We start from the raw sequence: 22,919 nt of genomic DNA, 5'->3' as shown, positions 1-22,919 counted from the left end.
TTCGGTATTTGGTATCCTACGGGATCTTTATTCAAATTGGTTAAGTTGAAGTTTTAATAATGAAAGATGATGGAATATGATATGGATGAAATGACTTTGATTATGAAAGAGTATTCTAGGGAGGAATATCTCATGAATGGATATTGGAATTGGTAAAGTATGAATGTGGGCACGCTGAGCTGGCGGATCATCATGATATTCCGTGATTACTCGTTCTCACGTAGAGAAGGGTAAGTCATGTGTGGGAATGGCAGGAGGTCCTAGTCCTTATCGTTAATTTGGACAGATAGGACTAACCTCGGGTGGCAACTGTTGAGGGTATCCCAATTACTACATCACCCGGGTGCACGAACGTCGTAGCTACACAGAATTCATACAATCTGGACAGTCAGAGTCTAGTATTAGGCTTTGCATGAAAGAGTTAATGATTTATCTTGTTTAGTTTATTGTGTGAAATATATGTTGATACATGAATTAAATTACATAAGCTTACCCTATTTTCCTGTCTTGTTCGTTTTGTACGTTCGGTCGCTTGTCTTGTTGCAATGATCATCCGTGTGGATGTGAGCAGAAGGAGAAGAGATGTTGGAAGAAGCGCTGAAAGAAGAAAGTTTGGTCGAGGTAGAAGTTAAGACCGAACAGTATAACCGTTCAGTCAGTAGTCAGTTTAATTGTACGATGACCGTTCGATCATCTTTTATTTTTTTTCTTTTGTATGACCGTTCGGTATAGGCCTTTTGTAAACCGTTCGGTCTAGATTGCTTATTTGTACGGTTTTAACTTTCTCGTTATTCTATAACGTTGTTCGACCATAAGCATACGTCGTATCTTTTGTAAGAGTGATATGTAGTATTATTAACATGTGATTATTCTATTATATAGTTTTATACTGTATTTTTGGGATGTTACAAGAAACATGAGAAATGATTTTATGGTTTAAATTTGTTGCTAAAGTGAGTTTTGGTTGTTTGAGTGATACGGACACTTAAAGAGTAATTGAATTATATTTAGAAAAAAAAAATTGAAATAAGGAGATTCTACTCAAACAATATTCCTTTATTTTAATAAAGTATTTTAACATTGTTTAAATTATTTTTAAGTAGGTTGTGTTCATTTGATTGTTTTCTTTCACATTAAATAATTATTATTACAAGTGTGTGACTAATGTTGATCAATAATTATGAGATTTATTTTTAACCTCGATGTAACTTGTACTAAGAAATTAAAAATCAAGTGATTCCAAAACTATATAAAAATACTTTGACATACAAATTAGGTGTCTAAAATATTGAAAAACTTCGTAAAACTTGACTTATGATTAGAAATAATTTGATAAACAAATATAAAATTTGTAGGATTAGTTTATCACCAATTAATCCTAAAATATGTACAATAAAAAAAATTGTAAAATAGAAATTCTAATCATAAAATTTAGTTACAAATATTTTTCAGAATAAATAATTATTATATCCATAGGAGGTATTATCAAAAGTAATAATATATACATATATAAACATTTTACTTTAACATTCTAAGAGTTTTGTGACCTCACTTCTATTTCCACCACCACCATGATATTTTGCTCATGCATAACATACGATAATCGTAGGTGAAAATCATAACTACAAATAGAAGGGTAAGGAACGAAAATTAAGAAATACTACATATGTCAATTTCACCATCAAATTAAAATCAATATTTTTCATGAAATGTACATAATCATTGTTTAAACAGGTTATGTATCCCATCATTTATCACATTCTCTTCATCTTTATCCTAAATGTGTTTTATAAATCAAAATTTCATTATAGATAGGATTCATCATTTAATTTGAAGTCAATAATTAATAACAAGAAATCAATTATCTCTCCTAATACAACTTTAAACCTCAATCATCACAACACAAGCTTCACGGCTCGGCTTCATGGACAAACCATAACATAATAAACAATAAGGTAAGCTAGTGTGGTTATAATCAAACATATCATTTATAATATATCGTGTTAGAATGAATTTTAGCCTCATTCAATTCAACCATCACATACTCTCAATAATAATCAAATGTCTACCAAAAATATGTCAATATCCACAAAGATAACCACAACACTTAGATATTTGACTCTACTTCTAGAAGTCAAGTGTATTGAGAAACTCCAAGACTTTGTACCTGTCATACTCATTATTGCCTCTCAAGAGCTATAGTATAGGTTTTACAGGGGGATAACAATCCCTCTAGAGGCTAACCAAGGTAAATTCCTTATATTTGCAAGGTCCGATACTTTTTCATATCAAAGCCCCAAATTGTAGGAACCTCAATTAACTCTCTCAACTAGATATATTCCTCTACATGAGTACGATACTAGTAGAGTTGAGATAGTCTTTCATAATCTCTCTCAATACACTTCCTAACATCACATCAATGTAGTACACCCTTCCTAGAACTTACTACATTCACAACATTCGCACCATAGCTCACATATTGCATTATCATATAATTTTAAATCATCACATCATGCATGTCATATATATATATATATATATATATATATATATATATATATATATATATATATATATATATATATATATATATATATATATATATATATATATATATATATCTTGTCATGTCTAGAAAGATCTTACTCTTAATTGAGAATCTACTTTTTAATTGAGAATCTACTTTCGTAATAAGATCGCTAGCAAATTAATTAAAAAATTACTTTAATTAATTTGAAATAAAAATAATAGTAAATTAAACAATAATTTGGTGGATGAGTCTATTTTGGAAAAGTGAAACTAACTTATTTTACTATAATCATTTTAAGGTTTTTTATTAACTTTTTATTTCATTAAATTCACATTTATACCACTCTTGAATATTAATTTCATTAGGATAAATTTTTATTTTTATTTTTTAGTATTGGATTGTGTTTTATTAATATTTTACTTAAAATTTCATAAGAATTAATTATTGAAAAGTAATTTGGTATTTGTTGGAATACAATTTAGGATTAACTTAACTCTATTTAACTTATTAACTACTAACTTGAAAATACTAAAATTGTCTTGATTAAGTAATAGTAATTTGATAATGTCAACGAGTGCATATTCACTTTTTTATGATAATAAAAAATAATGAAATTATAATTATAAAAATAGATATAAATAATTTTTATAATTTAGTTATATACAATTTTTATTTATTCTGTAGATGATATTTATTTATTTAATTAAAAAAATGATTAAATTGAAGAAAACGTTAAATAGAAAAATAGTTAAGTTTAAAAAAAAAATCACTTGAAGGGTAAAATTAAAAAAAAAATGTATACAAAAAAATTTGAATCATCTTTATATAATAATATAGATTATAAATATAAATAATTTTTATATCTTTATTATAAATACTTTTCATTTATTTTCTAGATAGTTTTATAATTTAAAAATAGTTAAATTTAAAAATGGACAAATTTAAAAAAGAAACAATTAAATTTAAAAAAAAAACATAAAATTACTAAAATAATTATTTTAATTTTAAAAAAATATTTAAAGAGTATATATATTTAAAAAATAAATATGGACACTAAAAGGAAAAATTCTTTATATACTAATATAAATTATGTTGTTTATATGCAACTAATCTAAGAATGAGAATTTTACAAATAACTAAAGTGCTCTAATGAATGGTCCCTAAGTAAGTTAAAAAGAAGTACAATTGTATTGATTTACATTGAAATTAATTCCACTTTAGAAAAGTGTTTTCCCAAAAGAAATATATAATTTGTGTCCAACACTATGTGATCAATACTTAACAATGTAGTCTAATTCAAATAACATTAACTTACAACGTATAAGATTGTTTCGATTGATAGGATCGTTAGCTGTCAGGTACGAGTGAATTGTGAAAATATTATATAACTTTTTTTTCATTTTCTTTTTCAATATTATGCTTTCAAATTGTTATAATGCATAATACGTTTGTTTTAATTCAGAGCATCATCCACAAATTGCATTTATAGAAACAAAAATAAAGAAAAATTACATGAAATAAAATACTTATTAAATATATTTTTAGAGTTTGATCCTTACAAGAAACAACTTTAGTTAAACTTTTTGTTTTTAACAATAATCAAATTACTGAAACACTCCAGACTATTTTCATGTACAAGACGGGAACTTTTACTTTTCTACAACTTCTTCATGCACTCCAAACTTTTCAAAATGATATTTTACCTTCTGAAGAAAGAAATACATGTTTCAATAATTTTAAAAAAGCTTTCCAATTTTTTCAGAACAAGATTTTCAAAATGAGATTTGTGAAACAGAATTTCCAGAACTAGATTTTTGGATCAAAATTTTCAAAATAAAATCTTAAAATGCATAAGGTGTAATTTAGGAATGTTAAAAATACTTTTATCCACGTATATATCTACAAATATTTTAATACTTTTTATAAATAGATGAGCTCACAAATATTTATTATTCATAAAAAATTAAAATTTAATTTATATTTTATTCAATTAAATTTTTCATTAAATTAAAATTAATTTATATATTATTAAATTTAATTTAATTAAAAAAAATTATATTTATATTTAATTTAATTTATATTGAGCAACGGACAATGTGGATTGTTGACTACTGTTTTTGAAATAAAATTTCTGAACTAAACTTTCTAGAATGTATAAAATATCTTTCGAAACGAGTTTTTCCAAATATCTCTATATAAATTGTGTTCCAAAAAAAAAATTAGAAGACATGAAATACTTTCCAAGAGAAACTTTTAAAAAAGACACTAAAATTTTTTTACTGCTATTTGATATTATTTCTCATTAATATTCATTCTCTCTCTTTTTTTCAATATAAAAGATAATTTTTTATAAAACCATTTTAACCCGTAAAAATTGTCAAATGGTAAATAACATTTTTCTCTTTCAAAAAACATGAAATACTTTTCTGTACGAGTTTCCTAACTTTCTCCCTTTTTACTCTGCTGAGTTCTTCACCTCTTCTTCCTCTGCAGCGGTGGTAGTGCTAAATGCTGCGGTGGCAAGATGGTATAGTGATGTAAGAGCCCCAGATGCGGAATCTTGTTCTGTTTGTCTATATTTTGTATGTGTTCTGATTTGCAAAATCTCTCATGTAAACTATGGCTGCATTAGATGTTTTCTGTGGATTTTATATGATCTGATACACGACATTTTCAAATTGAATTTACTGGGGAAGAAAAATTCACTCAAGAACATCTTTTTATAGAGAATATTTAATATAGAACAATGTATTAAGACTTCAACATATATAAATATACATATAAGAAAGAAATACCATGCATGCATACCCTTCAACTCATAATTTACCACACTTACACGAGCAATACTACTTACTGATCAAGCTTCTTGAATATTCAGACTCTCACTCTTTCTTGGTGTAATTATTCTTGCGAACAGTTGTTGAAGTTCTGAGCTTCTTCCTAGCACGCTGAATAAAGTCAGAAAAATGGCTTTCGTTTTTGTGACTACCATGGTGAGACTCATGATCTGGTGCAGCCGCATGGTTGTTCTGACCCCAACCAATGTTCGTCATGCTTCTCATCATTTTCTCCCTGGTTTGTTGAATGAAATCTTTGAAATGGTCATTGATGTCAATTTTTTTACCATGTGGTGATTCTGTGAGCACCCCATGACCTTGTTGTTTGTACCCTTGCATGGGAACACGCTGTGCATGAGGCTCACCTTTGATAGCCACTTTGTTTGCTCTTTCTGCACCTGAGACTGCTGAGTGATCAAACTTTATTGGAATTGCTCCTGATCCTGATCCTTGTTTGGGAGCCTTATGATTTGGATGTGGTTTGTTTTGGATAGGAATACTAATGATGGAAGAAGGTGTTTTTGGATGTTTGGTGAGTGGCTTAGGTTCTTGATTGAAGCTTGTGATGCGTTGAACGGTTCTAACAGCAAGGTTGTTTGCAAGTGCTTGACGGATTTTGTTGCACACAGAAGAGTTTGAGGCATTGTTTTTGTCCATAGTGTGATTACTCAATGGGTTAAGCTCAGAATATTGTGGTGGTGAGGATATATATTTGTGTTAAACTTTTTATGCAGAGTGTGGAAAGGAAAAATGAAAAGACAATGATGTTTGAAAAATAAAGGCAAACATCTTCTTTTGAAATTAATGTGATCCTTTAAGAGAACCAATTGTTATTGAAGAAACCATTAGGATTAGATTCCTAACAGCTAATAAGGTTGCTTTTTCTTAGTTTCCATGACAGGGATCAATTCCCACCACTTTCTTCTCACCCTAACAATTATTATATATCCACCTTCAGCTGAAACAAACTAGTAAAACCAACGCACCATGCTATGTATGTCCTTATTGGCATATTTGACAGCTTAGTATAAGGAAAAAAGAAGGGAGAAAATTGAAATTTGATAACTGACACAAGGACTTTCAAAGGAGCATAGGATTCAGTTGTCTCCAAGTAGAAGAATGGAGAAATAATCAAAGCCAAGTAGCAACAAAGAATCATCTTAGCTTCCCTCACAGAAAACTGATTCTACTGGTCCCTGTGATATGTGAAGTTTAATAATAATGGCTTTTTCGTGAAAAATGACATCTAATCATCAGATTAAACCCAGTGTTTGTATAACGCAACACCCAAGAAGAAAGAAAAAGTATGCATGATATTGAAATAGAAAAATCTACAACATGGTACTACTAGAATATGTATTATTGTTTCTTGAACAAGTAGAATCCTATTCTGATTTATAAAAAGAATATGAAGAAAGCACGTGGAAATTCTTTAATAGTTTGTCTCTCGGGTGCTTGTTCATCATTTTAAATTTTCTGAATATCATGGATTAAGATTAGGCTGCGCCTACAAACTTTACATGCATACTGTAATGGATCAATTCTTTGCATGAACACGACTCCATCCAAACCAACAAACAAAATTGAAGTTTAACATGGCAATCAAATAACTTCAACAGCTTTTTTTTTATGTTATTTCATGTTTGCTAAATTAATTTTTTATCGGTAATACAGAAAGGGAGGCTCTACTCTCGCTAAAGTTGCTACTTATGAAGTCTATTAATAATTGGATTGCATTGTTTTATAAAAGGAAAATTATCTTACACTTGTATAAATTATTTTAGTTGTATCATTGATCGGTCTAAAATTTTTAACATCCGTCTGATAAGACTAAGTATATAATTTGCAGACTCAACATTTAAAGTTGGTTCATGATTGAACTAACTTTAGTCGTGTCATTGATGACCATCACATTTCCAGTAGACCAATCTCATATCAGAAAAATATGTTAATATATCAGTACATCACATGCATACTTTAGTAATGAAAACAATAAATTGTTTCCAATTTTATATATAAGATGGATAAATAAACAAAATCAAATAGTAAATTGTATAAACTGGCTATAGTCAAACTTGTGATAAGGGTTTGGGTAGAAGAACATTTTAGGTTGTGATTGTAGAAAAAAAAAAGAAAAATAAAGTGATTCCGGTTTTGCTTTTCTAATTTTATACGATTTGTGGCCTCTAGCCAGATTCTGTAACACGTACCCGATAGCTCTCTGTAAAGGAATTTCTTGTCAAGCCCTTCAAGAAACAAAGAAAGCCACTCATTATTAGAGTTTCTGAAGCAAAGAACCAAAAATTATTGACCTAAAATATAGTTTTACTCCTTTATTCTCAACGCAAAAAACTTTCTAGTTCTCCACTCACAAAAATAGATTCCCTTTTTTACCGTTCTTTCTTTTCATCACTTATGAACATTGCTTACCCCACCCTCTACAAAGCTGAGGATATATTCCAAATTTCCAAACCCTGTTCACAGTATACCAATCAATTTAGTTCAAATAAACACGCCAAAGAACCCTTTTTCACTTTTTTATTCCCACCCCAGAAGATAAAACACACAAACTAAAGTGACGTAGTGATCTAGGCACACGTCACATTACATTAAACAATGGTTATGAAAAATATGTAGAAATTAAAATTAGTTTCCGTTCTCGAACACTCTAACATTCATTTTTTCTTGATTAAAATTTATTAAAAATTACAAAAAAAAAAATCTTAAATGATGTTCATTAGTCTCACCAAAATTAGTAACTTCCAACTAATTTCAACCAATAATAGAATTTATTAAAAAAATGGATGAGAATGCATGTCATTGCCATTGATGAAATAGTGATTACAAAGACAACTATCCAGTACCAACTACATACGCAAGTTAAGAACTCGAGTATACAATGAGCCCCTGGTATGATTAACAACAAATTGTTTTCACAGTACTTAAGAAGAGAAACATTCAACAAAAAGTAGAATCGATCCTATGAGAAAATAAAGTTCTACAACAGACTGAAGTAACATAACTTGTTCCGATAACTATTTACAAATTTTGATGCCAAATCCGTGCAGATATTTCTGTAAAGGCCGTTGGTTTCATAATTGCTCACAGACAAAAGCCTGTAAAAAATATAGACGATGAAAAGGTGCTAAATCTTTAATCAACAGTGACCAAATTTGTTGCCCTTGGATTGTTAAGGCACAATTCCTCATTCCAAGTGACTTGTTTAGTTGGGCTTCCATGTATACTCATACTCAATGACGGAAAGTCTTGACAACCTTCTCTATCTGTCGCCGGCAAAGAGGACAATTGGTCAAGTGTGAAGAACAAGCTGTACAGCAACACATATGGCCACACCTGATAACATAATATATAACTTAGGGGTTTTTCAATAACTTAGAGTATGGAGTTAAATAAATAACTCTGCTTTTGAACATCTCAGTTTGAGTGATTGTAGCAAGCATATACAGACTGTGTGTATATAGTGTATAATAATCAAGTAATCGGAGCATAGAAGAGGATAGTTTGGGATTGAGGTGGGTTAGTATAATACAAATAATATCAAAACTTCCACACAGAACACTGGGAGGAGGTTAACTCAAGGGAAACGTTATCTGCAATGCTGCATTTTTTATTTTGCCAGTAAAAACTGGACTAAATTTAATACTCAAACATAGTTAACAATAATATTTTTGGCCACCAAACATTGTTGAATAAGCTTTTTTTCTTCATGTTTATCATATTTAATAAAGATAATTAAGAAATGGCTTGATAATTTATATTCATGGAAAAAAGAACGAAACTGTGGAAGTTTGTTTGTAATTCTCAGTGGTACTGCTTTTATAATAGCCAGTTTTCATGTGAAGAAAAACATATAACCGTCTAAAATTGACTGCAGAATACTTTATGTCAACCAGGAAAGAGGATGAGATCGATAGCTTACGGAACAAAAACAGCATTGTATTCCTGTTCAAGGCATATTACACACAAATCCGGCATTAAACGATCCCTTTTAGCAACATCTGATAAGCTGTCCGCCTTTTCAACTGAGAAAGAACCAAAAAGTTATGGTAAATACTGAAATAGGCGATGCAAACATAGATATAATTGAGCCATAAAATTTACCATCATTATTTGATCCTGACTTCTTCGCAGCAGCAGCAAGAACCCTGGATAAAATTGTCAAGACCAATTAAAAATTAGACACGTGCATTGAACAGTGCCAATACTTCCCATTAAAGTTGAGAGGTGAACTCTTAATAATTAAAACAACGTTGTATCACTCTTTTCTTAATTAAAAGCTTTAAATGGCATTTGGTTTTTTAGCACTAATGAGAAGAAGAATCAGTATTGATGTGTACTTTCTTTGTAGATCGATACGGCGCCGTCTTTCCAATATGTACCGAATAGCATGCTTAGCTATCAGATAAGCACCAAACACTGTCAAGCCCACAGAGGCATACTTATACCACCTAATAAGAAAATTTAGTCAATAAAAAAATCTGGTACACCAAAACTCTCAATAGGCATCCAGACATTTGTAAAGTAACCTTGCCCATTTTCCCAGATTTGCAATTAGTTGATCAATTGTTTTGGGAGAGACATAAAATGGTCCTTTGTGGGGTCGTTGAATTCGAATGGTCCCAACATCATCTTTAGCAGCCTGATGATAAAGTTAAAAATTAAATTAAAAAAAAAAAAACAGTAAAGGATTAGTATCTGATAGGCACAAAAATGAACTAGACTTGATATATTGAAAATAGAAAGGGATAGTTTTTTTTTCTCTCATGTATGCTGTAATGTGTTTGAATTTATGAGAAACAACAATGGCTTTGATCTGAATTAGAAACTTGTAAAGTAGAGTTCATTTGACTTCAAATGTATCACATAATCAACTAGAAGTTTTTCCAATCTAAAATTTGTGCATTCAAGTCACTAGGATTCAGGAATCACTGAAACACGTTTTTAGTGGAATGATTGTTCCAGCAAGTAGCAGGGCAAAGTATTGCTGTATCTTTTACCATTACCTATATAATCTGCACTGCTAATACCGATTACAATGAAATGCCACTCTTGACTCTTGAGAAAGTAGCCATGTTCTTGAAATTAATTACATTACCTCACCAACAACCGTCAAGGAAGTTCCAATAGGAAGTACCCGTTCAATTCTCTTGACCCCAAGCATCTAAAAGCACGATGTCAATTATGTCAGTTTACGAAAAAAGCATCTCAATACTTCTATTTATCTTTTATTTTTGCAGGGACCAGCAGAAAGGATTGGATGGATGAAAAGACTCCCACCTTGAGACCTTGGAGATAATCCAATGTTCCACGTACAAGTGACCGACCTGACTCTTCAAATGCCTCACTTCCAACAGGTAATGCAAAACCAGTGGCACCCCGAGCTCCAATCACATGCACACGATCACGCCCATCATCCTAATATACAATGACAGAGGCACTGTAATCCTAAATGTTTACTTTAAGTGCATTGGTTTTCATTCAGATATTATATATATATATATATATATATATATATATATATATATATATATATATATATATATATATATATATATATATATATATCAATGCTAATAATTGGCACGAGGAGAGGAATGTTCACTTAATAGATTTAAAGATTATTCTAACAAACAAATATACCATCAGTCTGATAAGAAATAATAACAATAATTAAATGATAAAGAACAAACTTTAATTCAGGAACACTCAACAGAGGCAAAATGCTCACCAGATACCAAGGAACCTCTTTACTCATTGATAGCATCAAAGCAGAATCTTGTATCCAGGAACCAGCATCATTGTGTTTAAGAAAATGCTGCTCTGCCTAAAAGAAAAATTGTAAAACATTTTCAATATCAAACATAGAGGAGTAAGATGACATAAGCAATGCCCTCATGAAATGGAGATATTCATGGTTTACGTATACGTACTGTTTCTTCAACTATTACGCCTCTTAAACCACTGAACTCACAGTTAATTGGGGTTTCAGAGCCGACTCTTCCAGAAATTGAAACAATCAAGGGTAATATTTCAGCATCTAACAGTTGAGCTGAAAAGTGAGGAGACCCAGTCATGATCAGAAACTATAACATCACATTATCAAGTAGTAAACTCTAATGCAATGAAAGAACATCTAACCTTGTCGATTCAGCACCATAGAAATGTAAATCAATTTTTATTTTAATATCAAGTACTAATTGGAATACATATCAAGGAGGCCAGTATCATATGGATAGTGTCTCAAGCATAAAATTAATACAAAATGAGGAAGTCATTGTTCCCAAAATGATAACTAATAAGTATCTCGCAACAAACAGCATAGCAAGAAGGATGAACGTATATCATGACAAATGATTATCAGCTAGCAAAATAAGGCCAATCTAGAGCAACTAATATTTTCCTATGTACAGAGTGGTCTATAGCTTTCTTCAACCAGATTAACTATCAATTTACAATAGCACCACAAGACACTTGAAACAACCCTCTTAATTTAGGTTTTGTCCTAACTGAACTTCTAAAGCTAACTCGTGAGAAAGTAGTCTCCCACTTATGATATTTTGGCCACATTACTAGATAATATAGCAAAAGGTTTGCAAATCTGGACATCTGTGGGTGATTCAAATAACAACCCGATAATGGACATCTCAATAAGCCTAACAATAAACGTTAAGACAGGCCTAATAATAAACACTAAGATCGGCTTTGAAATGATCTCAAAATTTGAGTTTAGATCAAACTCAACCACACCAAGACCTAATTCATGGAATGAGGGTTATCCGATACTTGTACACACTGTTTTGGTCATGCCACTGGTAAAAGTGGGACATCCAACAAACCCAAATGGTCATTGGCAAAAAAAAACGCTAAAACTAGACACCGTTCCACCAGTTTTTTACGAAACCACAAGTAACATGCATTTAACGATCAGTGACTCAGATCATGTTATTCAAAACGACAACAACACAATTTAAACCAAATTTTCGAACAATTGAGGATTCAACTCCCGAAAAAGACACATACCCAGTTCCTTCAACTGATTGACCCTCGTAACCGATTTAAGAATTTCCGCATCCCTGTCACATAAAAAGGGAGCTTTTACGTATGCTGTTCCATAACGGCAGAACGAAAAACGTGATTCAATTTAAAGTGACAAAAATAGATGTATACCTGCCACTGCTTCTGCCGAGAAGATAAAGGGCAGCAGCACTCAAACAGCAACTGAGGCCACCCCACGGAATCATTTTCGTCCTTCGAACACTAAGCGTTCAAACCCATTGCTTCAATTGAAAAGGGGATTGAGGTTGGGAAATGAACGTGTGATTTGATTGTGCGTTGGGTTGCAAAAGATGGTCTTTTTAATTTGTCGTAAGAAAAATTAAATTGGAGAAAAGTGAGAGAGAATTGGAATTGGATGCAAGGAGTAAAGTAAAGGGTAAAAGAAAGCGGAGGACAGTCTTGTTCCTGCGTGGTATGGGCTCCTTCCTTTCCTATCTCACAAAATCAATGACATTCCTTGCGTCAAATTATTATACAAAAACTATTAAATTTAATCAATTAATTTCGTACAAAGCTAATTATTATAAAATTCATAATTGTTTCTGTATTAATAAAATTGTACAGTTATTGAGTATTAGTTTTCTTTTTAAATAGAGCTAGTAATATTGTCTATTTATTTTTCGTATAAGTGAATAAAATATAAAATTATTAGTGAGAAAATTATTCAACCATTTAGTTTTAAGTATTTTTGAAACATAATTTAAACTTATGACATTGTTAAATGTTTTTATTATTCATATAAATTAACTATTTGCTATTTATATGAAGACAATCACAAAAAGAAGAGTGGAGTAATAATATAAAGTTAGATAAACAAAATAAAATAAACAGTAAAAGAGGCATATAACTTTTTTCCACCTGAAATTTCATTGATAGGTGTTTTATAACCTTGTTGTAGAAAATGTATGGAGAAATATAGTGCCACAATAGTGACTTAAATGTGTGGATAGAATATTTCACAAAATATGTATTTATCCATACATGTCAACATATACAACTGTATACCTTTTTCTCTTCTTCTTTTTTTGCCTTTTCAAAACAAATTCTTATTATTATTATTAATTTTTTATTAAAACTTTAACATAACATTAACTATTACTTCATTTTTAAATTTTCACACACACACACGCGCATATATATATATATATATATACATATATATATATATATATATAGATGCAATTATTTTGTAAAAAATAAAACAATAAACACGTTTGATGTTTTTAGTGGATAGCCAACACTTATTTTATAGTCGATAGACTTTAATTAGAATCCACTAGTAGAATTGGATAAATCTTCCTTATCACTCACTCGTTAACTGTCATGTAAGCATTTTTACACTGACATTATATTAATACAAAAAAATTGTATTAATGAAGACATTGAAAAAGTCATTTAAGAATAAATTGTTGAGCGTCATGTGTTGAATTTATAATAATTATTTTAATTAACTAATTAAGATAAATATTATTTAATTGAGAGTATTAAATATCAATACATAAAAAATGAGAAAAAAAATTCGCTATTCAACCAAAATGAAATATGAGATATACTATGAATACAAAAATTAGTTTCCCTATAACATCAATGCTTACCAAAATCTAAAACAATCAATGCTACTCTCCTAAATACTACATTTTAGCTATTAAAAAGACCAGAATTTTCTGTTATTAGTTTCAGACATCTTATCGAAGACTATTGATAAAGTACTATAATGTCTTCTTTCAGGTAAAGTACTAAAAATTGGTCATTCAGTATATTGGTCCATATGCACATAATGACTTTTGCAGAATAAGACAGTGGGAACTGAAATACTTTTGCAGAGATATTCCACGTAAAGAGACTTGCATCATTTGGTAACAGTGATATATAATACAACCTGAACAATTTCACCAAAACAGTATTTCATTGCAAAATTTCACATTACACTTTAGAATTTGTCTCACTTCCCTAATACCAAGCAAACAAGTATGATACCTACTTTGGTTAATGAAACAAGATAATATCCTCAGCCAAAGTACAGCATCCAAGTGCTGCGCAAGACAACAATCCACAATCATGTGCTTCCAAGATCAAGCAAAGGTTCATTTGGTTTGAAAAAAGATTGCGTTTTGCTATCACTTCCCCAAAAGCCTTGGCCATGACATCCAACTAATAAGGTATAATGATCGTTCCAATGTGTGGACCTCTGACACTTGCAGCACTTCAATTTCGATGCCATCATTTCTTCAGTGCTCAAGCAAGCCTTAGCACTGCAACTGCCAGCAATGCAGCGGATCTGAAGTATATTTCTCTCAGGCTCTTGTCCACCTTTTGAATTATCTCCTCATCTTTCAGTCTTGGCTTTCCACCATTCTTGTTAATGCCAACAATTGTATCCCTTAGCTTATTAACTGCCCAAGAAATCCAAACCAACCCAAATCCAAAACCTGTGTTGAGGAGCTTATAAGAACAAAAGGGAATCCCCCTTCCACAAGCAAGCTTACAGATCACAGATAGCAGAACAGCAAGACCAGTACCGGCAATGCAAGCAGAAAATTGTGTGAGGAGCGCAGGAAGTTCAGGGCCAGATTTCTTGAGAGAGAGAATTGCTGTTTTGCGGTGTTGGCTCTTGTCAACCAATAAGGACAGAAGACTCTCGCATGCATGTAAGTAGTTCTTCTTGAAGAGATCCCTATCTCTGGCTACTTTCTTGTTCTTCTTTCGTGAAGGCTTGACTTTGGCTTTCTCAGGACTGTTAGGAAAAAGAAAAGCAACAACATAATACGTTTATTAATAAGCCCATCCACAACCAGAGAGAAACAGTCAGCATCAATGAAAGTAATAATGCAGCTCCACTGTAGAACACAATTCCTCCATGTCAAGATTTTGAAAAATTGTATAAGTCTATAAGAAGTTTTACAAGATTTTGAAAAAGTTCATTAAAAGAAGTTTTACACGAAGATAACTCTTCCTCATCAGACTCCTATTCGAAAAATCAGTTTGTAGACTGGATTATGCACATAGGTCATAGCTTAGGGTATACCAAATGCATAACATGGATGAAATGAAAAGCCATCAGACCAAAGTTGCATTTGTTTTATAGAGAGCAGAATGGTTGTGAACTATTATTTGAATAAAAGTAACTCCTAGACAAGTATATCTTTCATATCTCAAAGTGAGAAGAAAAAGGCAAGTTTTCAGGGAAACATATTTTGAATACCTCCTCAAAGGAAGAGTCAATGTAGAATGAATATCCAGCGTGGAGGAAAGACTTTTTACTTCTACTTCTTTGATACTCATCCTGCACATTGAAATTGACAGTAAAAGTCAAACAAAAATACATAGTTAATTATGAAGATTTAAAAGTTCATTACAAAAGTAATTTAATAGCAACAACAAAAGTTTGAAAAATCAGTTGATTCAAGGAATCACTATGCACAAACTAGAAAGCAACTAATTTAACTTCAGTAACTAATATTAATCATCATATATTTATTTATTGATTTTGCATTTGTTGCAGAATTAGAAAACAAAAATAAAACTAGTGTGTATTTTAGAGAAATAATTTGTTTTTCTTTTATTAGTTTCTGAAAGCATCACCTAAAATAAAAAAGACTATTTCTCAAAAATTAACAGTTAGCAGATGTGCATTAATTAAATTAGTATAAACAAACAATTCAAGACATACATACACACGTGCTCACAGGCATGTGGAGGGAGCAAGTGAAGAACGAACTTTGTCTTCACATTGACCAAATTTCAGTTAACTTATATGAAAGCATCCCAAACTTATAGTACTCCCTCCAATAAAATTTAACCATGACAGATACACAAGGTAATCCATTGTCAAATAGCACATTTTTGGGTAAAATTCAAGTAGTTGTCATGAATGCAAAACAACAGATTCAACAAAATTAAGGCTAAATCATGCAAATTGCAAAGATTCCGGTATCTTACCATACATTAGAGAATAAACACATTTAAAGACATATATTTTCCAAGCTTTTAAATTTGACATCGAAAATCTAATTAAATCTGACTCAACCCATAGATCAACAGTCTTTACACACACAAAATGTTGATTATTCTGTTTTACTATGAAAATGTAATTCTAAGTAACCGGAAGATTAAGAATTTCATGTGATTAATTTGACTCTGAATAATTTGTATACCTGCTGAAGTGTGGAACAAGCATAAATTGTCTTTCACCCTTCCGTAATAAGTATGAGTCAGCAACTACAGAAAGAAGATCTTTCATCTCAAGTGCAGTACCCATAAAAGTGACTTGACCATCTGGATGAACTGTAACCTTTGAACTAAAGGCCGAATCTTGAAAAATATTTAGCAAAAGCTTCGGGATGAAGAATTTGCTTTTTGGGATAACAGGTGTCAATGGTTTTTGAGGTTCATCAATGCCTGACAATAGAGATATAGGCACACCACCTATCCCAGCTTCAGCACTCTCAGACATGACGCACTGCAAAATTTTATCCTGCTGACAGCATTGATCAACGATGCCAAAGCCAAAATGTACTGGACTTGGATAAGTTCCTGCAACCAAAATTAAGAAAATTACTTGGTTTGACACGGCTTAAAACATAAATTTAATAGCATAAGACAATAAACATTCATCACAGAAGTGAATGTAGACTCAATAATTAAATCTACCATCCTTTCAGCAATTACTTACATCATTCTAGCAACTAGGGTGCATCATATCTGAGAAAGAAAACCAACCTTCAGTGATTAGGTATTATGTAATCTTTTTGGTCAACAGGTTTAACATTTCACCACTAAATTAACATGTGAATGAAAAATGACCATTGGATTTAACATTTTTACTACTAAAATGAACATGTGAAAGAATGAGATACATTCAACACATAGCAGAGACACAACATTTTATAACAGACTGAAAGAGTGTTTGCAAGATTACTAGTTATTAGATCACCAACAAATAGTATTTAAGTTATGTGGCTACAAGCTAGACAAGTTGGAATTGAGCAATCAATCATTTAACTTTGAAGAACGAGTAAGCAATCAAATGGCTGGATCAAATACAACTTAGTAAGCTGCCTGCTCACCTTGAACATCAATAAGCATGGGTCTTTGAGTCGACAAGTTCACGTTGACAATATGATCAGAATCGAACCACTCTTTCTGGGGCTTGGTTGACTCAAATGGATTTAACGGAGATCCATATCTGATCATTGCCGGTTTCAGTACAGGAGAAGGCAATAATGGTAGGCAACCCTGTCTTACACAAAAATTCAAGGAAAAAAATGAAGAAAAGGCACTGGTTAGCAGGACCGTCACTAACAAACTCCACCACGATTTTCAATACACAAAATTATTTATTGATTCATAAAATGGAGTACCCTAAGGGCACTTAGCACACTAAACGATCTTTCTTTACTAGAATTTCACCAAAAACATTAATTGTGAAAGAGAAAAGATAACGAAGTCAATTCCAGATTCCACTTATGCTCAATAGGCCACTCTCCAAATTTTAATAAACAATTTATTAATACTAACAAAATATTAAAAGATGAATCATAGGTTAAAATAAGAAAACCCTTTTTTCATTCAAAGACCTACCAAAAGGATTAGGGCATAAGTATGTAAAAAGTTGCAACCACCAAATCAGAAACCAGATTCTTTACCTTGGTAATGGTGCTGCCAACCATGGGCAAGTCGTGCTGCAAAGCAAGTCCCACAGGGCATCCATGAGAAGCCATCAAACACAGTTTCGGCATCATTTTTTCTGTGTTGGGAAAAACGAGGTTTTGGAAACCAAAACTCTCTTCTTTCGTGGCTCTGTTGCAGTTATGAACCCATCAACTTATCCCAACCAGGGCCAGAAATCCGAAAGATTTTCCGAATTAAGTCATTGGGTGGTACCAGAAATTTAAAATATAAAAATAAAAAATGGTTTTATGTCATCCATTTGTTTAAAACGAAAACTTCCGAAATTGGAGGCATCAACGCCCTGTGGGTGAGAAAACATATATGTGGTTTTTCTTCAACTCTGACTTGGACAGGTTGGGTGATTTTTTACTGTGTGTCCTCAGTCTCTCCTACGCTGCCACTTGAGATTCATCTCGGCCGTTTATTTTTTTTGTGCTTTTTATCTAGACCGTTAACAATATATGCTAATTGAGTTGTGACTTTCCGTGGTCCACGTGTCATAATTTTGAATGCCCTACCAGCTCCTAACGGCACATCAGCCACCATTGTTTCTCAAAAAATCTCTGCTCAATGGGCCCGGCTTTAGCAGGTTTCCTCTTTTCTTTTGGAAGTTTTTATTATGAAATTATTTAATATTAATTATTTATGAAAATTTTAATATCAATAATTGACATAGTATTATTGAAGATTCACTGAGGGATTTTCTAAAATAGTTATGTTTTTAATTCAACTTCCTAAAAAAAGTTAAATTTTTGTGTGGACAAAAGAAGTGTGAGAATACTTTTCAAGAAATAAAGAAAAAATTAATCATTTATCTTCTTTTTTTAATCAATATTGCACAGCAGAAAATTTAAAACGTGCGTTCGAACACAAAACTAAGAAGGGAGGGTGAATTGGTTCTATTAAAATTTTGTTTTCCATTTTAAACAAATTTTCTTTGAACAGAATAAAGTAAAGAGATGAAGGGATAGAGAAAATCACACAGATGATTTTTATATTGGTTCTGATCAAAAGACCCTACATCCGGTTATTAATCTCTCCAAAAGAGTGATTAACCTTTCCACTAAAATAAATAACAATTTACAATAGAGAAAATAAGAATTGAGATTAGAAACTACCTCTCTCAATAGATAAGAGATGAAAGGTACCTCTTTTTGACGTACAAAAGAATGAACAACTTAACTCTGCTTTGTAGGTATTCTCCACAACTTAGACACACTAAAAAAGAACACTTCCTCCTATAAGCACCAAGTTCACAAGTTCCTTTTTCACAAACACTTAGAGTTTCCCTTAGGCACATAATTCTAATACTCTTAGTGAAAAGTTACACTCTAAGAATTGTAGAGAACACTATTTATAGCCTAAGGTTCAAGCTGGGTCAGAAATTGAAAAGACATCTCTCAACTATTAGAGATAATCGATTACCAAAAGTGATAATCGATTATTTTTTGTTGTTATAAGTTTTTTGTAATGATGATGATCAATTATCATTAGTGATAATCGATTAATGTTGAACCCTAGACAATCATAATTTTCGGTGATAATAAATTATTCTGAGAGATAAACGATTATTGTCGATTTGAGGTGTTTTCTCGTTTTACACATAATAATCGATTATCCTTCATGGTAATCGATTATTGTTGCAACATAGCTATACTAAAAAGCAATTTACAAGTATTTTTATAATGTACAAGTGAAAGCAAAAGCCTAATACAAGGTTTTCTATAAAAAAAATTCTTTAACAATGTATGTAAATAATTCTTCAAGGCTTCAAGTCCATCATCATCAAAATCTCTTCAAAGCATCAATGTTTCTTATTGGTAACAATCTCTCCCTTTTTTATGATGATCAAAAATTTGTTGAAGGCTTGTGATATGTCATGTTCTTGAAGGTCCTATTCTTAATTGATAATTAAAGAGAAAAGAGTAATTAATCAAGAATAGAGATAAATAATAAGATGTCAACATAATCATATATCTCCCCCTCAAATAAGTACCAGTTATCACAAATATAGTGACACACTTACACCAACAATTACAAATACGCAATGTATTGGTCGCACTAACAATGCTATGCATTGTTGCACATGCCATGAATATATTGAATTGCATTCAAGTGCATCAAGTAGTGTTAGCAATTTTATTCCAGACAAAGATTGTCGTAGAGAGTAGCTGATGTCTTATCTTGTCCATACTAATGAGTGTCGTGACATTATTCATATGGGACCAGAGGCATTTGTTAACATTGGAGACTATGGTGAGACCAAAGATACAGGGTCAAAATCTGAAAACAGATGGTTGTTTGAACATTAATGATAGACTTCTTCATTATGTTGTTGTCCATATATTAACTCCACAAGCTTAAAATTTTTGCAAAATTGTTGAAAGAAGATATTTTTATGACATAGGTGCTAAAAAATAATATCACAATCAATTGACCTCATCACATAATACATCATATGCTTAAATGCAAGTCCGATGACACACCTCTTTCATATGGTGTATTGATCACCCAAATCATATATAGTATATTACATTTTGACGTGGATGCATACACTCACATTAGGACCATACAATATTTTCTACCAAAATTTTGAAAAATTTCAATATTGTCAACTTAAATGGTGTATAACAGCATGACCCCCAATGAAGACGAAGGACAACCAAAAAATCAAAGTCTTGAACATGACGAACCTATTGAAGCCAACATCCTGGTGGTCATTTTAAACATCTTCCCTATCCTTCAAATTCTAACATGATGACTCAAATGTGGGAGGAGGTTCAAGGACATGTTCACTTATTTAAAGATAACTTAGCCAACTTATCTCTGAACATGAACTAACAATTGGTAGAAGTCAATTTTAATGTGAACTTAATTCTGCATAAATTATAGGATTAAGTTGTTTTTCATTGCATGATTGTATTACACCAACTTATGAATTTGCTTTTTTATATTACATCAACCCATCTCTTTGCTTTATTACATTACATCAACTTTATTTATATTTTATTTCACAAAATATGTCATACTTTTTTTTATTGTCATTTAAAGTCAATGACCTTCAAATCATATGAGTTCTAGAATAATTGAAGAAATGGAGAAAACAAATACCAAAATAATAAGACTATGTGCCATTGTTGACTGATAATTTGTAACCATGGAATGTCAAAATGCCTTGCTAATCGTCACAACCAACGAAATTGTTGGAACTCATTGATCTCATCATACCTCAAAAGAAATTACTAACTTATTAAGAACAATGAACATTCAAGACGAAAACTTATTCAGACAGTGCTTTGATTTTCGGTCTTCACACTCATCCCACATATGACATATATCAGGGATGTCGATATAATATCGTTTGAATAAGTTTCTCACATATAGAAACGAAGGGACTTCATTATGAATTATGATAAATATAGTTGTACCATATTATGTATGTACATTTTTTTTATCTCGTGTAATATTATAACTTTACTTTATTATTTGGTTGATCATGAATATTCAATTTGACTTTAAAAACAAAAAAATATATCACTTATCACTAAATTATATTCTTAAAAAAAATAAATTTTAAACAAATTTAGTTAACTTTACTTAAATACAAATTTATTTTATTTTTAAAATTAATTTTGATTTTTTTTCTCCTTCTAATATTTTGTACTAATAACTATAATTTTATATTAATTTTATCACTAATGGCATTTTGGTAATATTTACTTTCTATCAATTAAAACATCTTTTTATTTATCACATTAATCAAACCTTACTCAAACTTTCAGAAATTTTATTTTCAAATTCACTCTCAATCATCTCCAAATCTTAAAAAAAATAATACTTAATTTATTCTCAAATTCATTCACTACATTTCCCTCACATTCATTCTCTCAAGTAAACACCCCTAAAAAAATTTGAAGACAAAAAATAAACACAAAAAAAAAAGTAGTTAAACAAAAAAAAATAGTACATATTGACAAAAACTTTGTATCTTAAAGATAAAATTTGTTTTAATAGTAATATAAACAACGTAATAGAATTAATATTTAAACATACTAATTAATATTTAAATTTAATATCCTTTAATTAAAAATATTAAGACAACACACTGATATTATACATAAGTTTATAACAATTTGAATAAGCACCTAACTTTTTCTCAGGTCAATTTTTTGCCTTATTTTTTTATATTTTGCTGACAACATTCACATTTTTTTTTAATTTGTTAAGTACTTTTGAAATTCTAACACAAAATATTATTATATGATTCAAGAAGGAATTGGACACTTTAAAGTTAATTAATCAATTCAAATTCAAGGTAATATATTAAACTTGCATATTAACTAGAAATTTTTTATTTGTAGAACATTTCTTTTATAACAAATGTTTAAAAGGGTAAAATAAAAAAAAATGAGAAAACTACAACAAAAATAACATGAACATATGATTAAAACAAATAAAGGTATACCATATCAAAGACAAATGCAATCAATGAACAATGTTATTAACACCAAACATGTTTTAGAAAATAATATAATTCACGATTAAATACTCACTAGTCAAAAAAATTGTATTTAAACTCGTACAATAGGTTTTTGTTTAGGAGAAACCGGACCCTATCAAAACGTGGTGGCATTTTTGCATTTTAGTCAAACTTATCCGCCTCAGTTCAAGGGGAACCGAAGCATGTATATTATTTACCTCGGTTAAAATGTCAACCGATGTCTAACACCCGAAAAAATTCCACTTGTCCCTTTGTAGAATTGACTTTTCCGCCTGACACCTTTTCGATCCTGACCTACTGCTTC

The 22,919-nt window shown here is 30.8% G+C and overlaps 3 protein-coding genes across 3 annotated transcripts; all 3 read right to left on the bottom strand.

Annotated features, from left to right (window-relative positions):
* Positions 1-5,231: 5,231 nt before the first annotated feature.
* Positions 5,232-6,146, bottom strand: LOC108325534 (uncharacterized). Its single transcript, XM_017558620.2, has one exon. It carries the CDS (start codon positions 6,022-6,024, stop codon positions 5,413-5,415), a length of 612 nt encoding a protein of 203 aa, XP_017414109.1. The 5' UTR covers positions 6,025-6,146; the 3' UTR covers positions 5,232-5,412.
* A 2,022-nt stretch (positions 6,147-8,168) lies between these two features.
* LOC108326601 (E3 ubiquitin-protein ligase SP1) lies at positions 8,169-12,893 on the bottom strand. The gene is made up of 11 exons (XM_017560193.2): positions 12,556-12,893; positions 12,409-12,461; positions 11,319-11,437; positions 11,117-11,212; positions 10,666-10,803; positions 10,484-10,549; positions 9,915-10,027; positions 9,726-9,836; positions 9,490-9,533; positions 9,308-9,410; positions 8,169-8,721 (listed from the first exon to the last, which is right to left on the bottom strand). The coding sequence occupies exons 1-11, from the start codon at positions 12,627-12,629 to the stop codon at positions 8,619-8,621; spliced, it is 1,020 nt and encodes a 339-aa protein (XP_017415682.1). The 5' UTR covers positions 12,630-12,893; the 3' UTR covers positions 8,169-8,618.
* A 1,438-nt stretch (positions 12,894-14,331) lies between these two features.
* Positions 14,332-18,445, bottom strand: LOC108326613 (uncharacterized). Its single transcript, XM_017560207.2, has 5 exons — positions 18,090-18,445; positions 17,511-17,679; positions 16,599-16,977; positions 15,647-15,727; positions 14,332-15,178 (listed from the first exon to the last, which is right to left on the bottom strand). Exons 1-5 carry the CDS (start codon positions 18,183-18,185, stop codon positions 14,680-14,682), a joined length of 1,224 nt encoding a protein of 407 aa, XP_017415696.1. The 5' UTR covers positions 18,186-18,445; the 3' UTR covers positions 14,332-14,679.
* Positions 18,446-22,919: the final 4,474 nt, after the last annotated feature.

The sequence above is a fragment of the Vigna angularis genome, chromosome 3 (genome assembly GCF_016808095.1).
Source record: "Vigna angularis cultivar LongXiaoDou No.4 chromosome 3, ASM1680809v1, whole genome shotgun sequence".
NCBI classification, from domain to species: domain Eukaryota; kingdom Viridiplantae; phylum Streptophyta; class Magnoliopsida; order Fabales; family Fabaceae; genus Vigna; species Vigna angularis.
The sequence above is the reverse complement of the archived record's forward strand: the minus strand, read 5'-3'. Positions and strand labels throughout refer to the sequence as shown.